The 5,000-nt window shown below is 45.8% G+C and overlaps 1 protein-coding gene across 1 annotated transcript in view; it reads right to left on the reverse strand.

Annotated features, from left to right (window-relative positions):
- The window catches only part of slit2 (slit homolog 2), a gene marked incomplete at its 3' end in the record, with an annotated part of 125,520 nt that overhangs the window by 120,027 nt on the left and 493 nt on the right, over nt 1-5,000 (reverse strand). The window contains 3 exon segments of the mRNA XM_080858864.1: nt 2,600-2,671; nt 3,586-3,657; nt 4,579-5,000. The exon segment at nt 4,579-5,000 is cut by the window's right edge and continues 493 nt beyond it. Of these exon segments, the coding sequence (XP_080714990.1) occupies nt 2,600-2,671; nt 3,586-3,657; nt 4,579-4,748 (314 nt within the window). The 5' untranslated portion in view covers nt 4,749-5,000.

Consider the following 5,000-nt stretch of genomic DNA (forward strand, 5'->3'; position numbering starts at 1 on the left):
ACAGACACACACACACACACACACACACACACACACACACACACACACACACACACACACACACACACACACAGACACACACACACACACACACACACACACACACACACGAGTAGTGGGGGTCCCAGGCAGACAGCGTGCTGGCGGTTTCAGGAGGGATCGGCCAACTGAGAGCCAACGCAGAGTTCAGTTTATAAATCAGCGACCACATCAAGCTGCCTGAGGCAATCCGCCTGCCGTCCGCTCTAGGCTAACGAGCAAAGCAGGTTCCGCACATCAAAACGCAGACGGCGGATGCAGTGCAGGCACTGATCAGGGGCTCGATGATCTCAGGCTCGCTCGCTAGACCCGCAGATAAACACACACTTACACGCACAGGGGGTCAATTACCAACCGACTTGATTTAGGCTTTTATTGCTTCATTGTAAGTCAATGGATGAATGTGTAGTGTGATGGGTTCTCCTGATTTGGGGGCGACTTAAAAGTAAAGAGACTGTTGCATTCCTGAGATTCAACAAAGGGCCAAGTCAAACTGGGGGCCTCAGAGAGATGAAGAAAGGGAAAGAAAAAGAGAAAGAGAGAGAGAGAGAGAGGGAGAAGACAAGAGAAGAAACTTAAAGAAAGGAGTGTGCTACCTAGGGGACAGGGTTGAAGAAGAAATAATGAAAGAGATTTAAAAGAGAAAGAGGGGCGAGGAAGAATGTGCGAGTGAAAGAGAGGACGAGAGATGGAGTGAAAGAGAGGACGAGAGATGGAGTGAGAGAGATGAGCCCTGGGTCTGGGTGGGTGGAGGGGGATGCGTGCACCGTGCCTATAGTGTGTGTGCAGTGCATAGGCATGGGCTGTACCTGCCAGCGTGAGCCGAGCAGCCTGTGAGCGAGTGTGTGTGTGTGTGTGTGTGTGTGTGTGTGAGCGCGGGGGCCGAGCTGAACAGGGGCCAGAGTCTGAGGCCCCGCGTGTGGCCGTCACGCCCGATCCTTCAGAGCAGCTTTGCTCAGGGTCCGCGTGCTCGCACACACACACTAACCACACACACACACACACACACACACACACACACAGACACACACTAACTACTGCTCACACACTCACACACTATACACACACACACACACACACACATGCTGAGACACTCCTCCATTGTTCCCTGCACAGTGGGGTGCATTCACAGCCCTGACTTTAACTGTGTTTTTCAACATGCGACTCAAGATGCTCTGCTAATGCGCGCGCACACACACACACACACACACACACACACACACACACACACACACACACACACACACACACACACACACACACACACACACACACACACACACACACACATACACACACACACACACAGCAGCAGGGATTAAAAAATGCACTGCACTTATGGAGAGTATATAGGCACAATGTGATGTGGAGTGAGTTCAGAAGGCAGTTTAGCAATAGTGGGGTTAGGGATCAGTGGTGAAATGATTTTATATGTCCCTCTCGCCCGTGAATCCATGACAGTATTGAACATTGAACCAGGCAATAGACTCCCATAAATCACCATCAATGTTGAAAAATAGGTTTTCCTTTGAGAGGTCCTTCTAACAGAGTGTGTAACGGTATTAGTTTATGAGAGATGAACAATCACACTGCCAGCGCTGCAAACATCCCTGCCTCATTCTGTGTCGTGCAGAAGGGGACGAGTGGCACATGAGTGAACAAAGAAAGAAAGTGGTGTATGTGAGAGAGAAAGAGAGAGAGCGAGAAGGAGAGAGAGAGAGGAGATATAGAGGGAGAGCGAGAAGGAGAGAGAGAGAGGAGATATAGAGGGAGAGAGAGAGAGAGAGAGAGAGGAGAGATAGAGGGAGAAAGAGAGAGAGAGAGAGAGAGAGAGAGAGGAGAGATAGAGGGAGAGAGAGAGGGAGAGAGAGAGAGAGAGAGAGAGAGAGAGAGGCCCTCTGGGTGCAATTCAGGTTTCTGGAGTAATTCTGGAAGCACTAGGCTGTGCAATAGTCTCCAGTGTTCCCCGGGGGTGAATTGGCTGTCAGACAACAATGTCTCTCTCCATCAGGAGATCCTGAGCCCCGGCAAACAAAGGGGGCCGATCCTGCACACAGGCCAGCCAAACCGCAGCGCTAACCGCTCACGTCAAGGCCCACAGATAAGCCACATATCACTTCACAGCGCAGCCCTGGCAGCCAAGGGTACCGCGTATATATACACAGGGGTTTGTCCAGGGCCTTTATGTCTGGTGTATTTGTGCAGTGTGCGTTACATTACACGGACTTGTTTTCCTGTGACCTTATAGTGGGTCCATGCGGGAATACTACAGACACTGGTCAGTGACCTGGACGCTAACGAGAAACGACAGACATGCTCATGAAATCTTCAAGCAATAGATGATGTCAGTATATCTTAAAAAAAGGCTGAGGAACGGGTGTAGTGACATTCACTTCACCTCACTGTCTTCCATAACCTCTTCAGCCATCTTTTTTTGGGTCCCATAGCAACAGTATAATGTACATGGTGTGTGAAGTATATGTATAGTTGTTTGTGTGTGATTGTACGTGGTTGCTAAAAGTCTAAATGTAAATAGCATTCTATTTTTTTTAACACTTACAGTCGCTCCAGCTCTTTGAGGTCTTGGAACGCTCCTCTCTCTATAGCGTTGATTTTGTTTTCCATCAGTTGCCTGAAAAAAAGAAACAGACAACATGAAAAAATGAGAGAGAGAAAGTGAAGGGTTCAAAAGGTTCCCTATGCCCCCCCCCATGGAACAAACTCATAGGGATAAGGGGTTGCACTTTCAATGAAATTGCACTGCAGTGGCTGAATACAGTGCATCTCTGTTGTGCCTCTGTGCAGCTGTGACATGATTGACAACCCCCTACATCCACCTGAAGGAACCCCATCAAACCCACCCCACCCCGAGGAGAGAGGAGTCACCCGACACCCCCGCCACAAGAAGCAACTCCTGCACACACAGACACACGCTGGAGGGGGAGAAGAGAAGAGGAAGAGAAGTAGAGAGAGAGAGAGAGAGAGAGAGAGAGACGGAATCCTGACCTTAGGATGTGACAGAGAACCTGTTCTTACACGATCTCTCTCTTTCTCTCCCTCATACACCCACAAACATACACACACACACACACATACACATTCCATCCCCGACAGAAACACCGGGGCACATTCCAATAATGCAATCACTTAGGCAAATCAATGTTATCTTTGTCAGCAGAGCATTTCCTAGATCATGCCTTTAATAGCTTCTTAAATCAGGCTGTCCAAACTTGTTCCTGCATTGTTTCACTGAGAGAGGATATCACATATTACACCCAAAACAAGGGATGACTGCATTGGGGGAATTGCTGGAATTTCTGAAAGGCTAGTATTACTCAAGGGATTAATGTCACCTTGATTAAGCAACTATTTCAGTGTTTTTTATTATTATTGAATCAAATGCTTCAGTAAACAGTCATGACGCTTTCAAGGCTATATAATACAATCTAAATGTTGTTGGTTTTAAAAGTCAAGAAAAGAGTATTCTGACAGAAAATTCATGGAAAGGTTCATTTGAGTTAAAGCAAATGGAAATGAAATACTTACAAAACTCTGAGATGCCGTAATCCAGCAAAATCTGCTTTAGTGATTTTTGTCAGGTTGTTTGCATTCAAATCCCTGCGGAGAGATAATCATGACGAGAATAATAAGTGGAAAGAACTTGACGGATAAACCAAATAAACGAAATCAACAGTGGTTCCGTGAACCAAAATATGCAGAAAATGAAAAAGGAATGGACACTTGTAAACGGAACTATAGGCTACAGCAAAACCGCTACGCGCCAAAGTGGTTATTTCTTATGGATCAGGAGTTTTAATCGGATGTCTACTTGAACGTGGCATTTAATTAATACTAAGGCTATTTTGTTTATATTATCTAGAATAAACAACACAGTGAATTTATATTTTAGATTAACCATGTGCTTCATTTATACAAGATAAATCATCTAACTAATTTAAAGGCTTTTCAACGGCAATTAGCCCATTTTAACTGCAGCTAAAAGATACATTTAAAAATAGGCGATATGAGGAGCATATTAAAATTCAAGTTAGCACATACTTATAAATTAACTGAACAATGTATGTGCTCGCGATTTCCCGTTATGTGACGAACAGCTACAGAAAACTGGCGACTACTGAAACCATCTTAATCATTTAAAAGTGATGATACAGTTAATAATTATATTAATTCAAGTAGGCTCTATGGACAGGTAGACTATGTTAAACAGTGGTTATCTGTAAGAATTTGCTTATATGGACCTCTTATAAAAAAAACTGTCCTTGTTTTCATGTGTTTGGTACAGGCAACTGGTTTCTGGATCCGTCCCGAGGCCCGTGGGTCCAGATTAACCGCACCGACGCGCTCGTGGTTTTACACTGCAACAGCGCGCACCGCAACCATAATCATTCACAACTTCATGACACGCTAAGAAATCAGCGCTTACTGCGGCACTTCACATATCTGCTCGTTTGTTACCAATAAAATGATCATTACTGTAAACATTCAGTACATCAACAACACACAAAAACAGCTCCTTACAGTCTCTCTGTGTTGCGGGGGATGTTCCGCGGCACGCTGCGCAGCCCTTGCCCATGGCAGTCCACCGTGGTCCCCGTGCAGGAGCACGGAGCCGGGCATGGCTGCGACTCCACCGCGCCGAGAAAAGCCACCAACAAACTCAAAGCAGCGGCCTGTATAAATATGACCATAATTGCAGTAACTTATTACGCTGTATCCGACTTTGCTTCACTGCAAAAGGAGTGTCCCCAATGTGTTTTATTTCCACCCAGACAATGAGGTGATGGTCACTTGAATCACGAAATATTCCCGGGTTTCTCTGCCTCCTTGGAATGGTATTTCTTCACCTATAATACAGCAGAAAAAATGACACTTCTTAGCGTGCACTTCGTCTTGAAGGTCTCAAGTGTCTTTGTAGCAAGGACAAGAAATAAAAGTCACTT

This window comes from Sprattus sprattus (genome assembly GCF_963457725.1).
Source record: "Sprattus sprattus genome assembly, chromosome: 20".
NCBI classification, from domain to species: domain Eukaryota; kingdom Metazoa; phylum Chordata; class Actinopteri; order Clupeiformes; family Clupeidae; genus Sprattus; species Sprattus sprattus.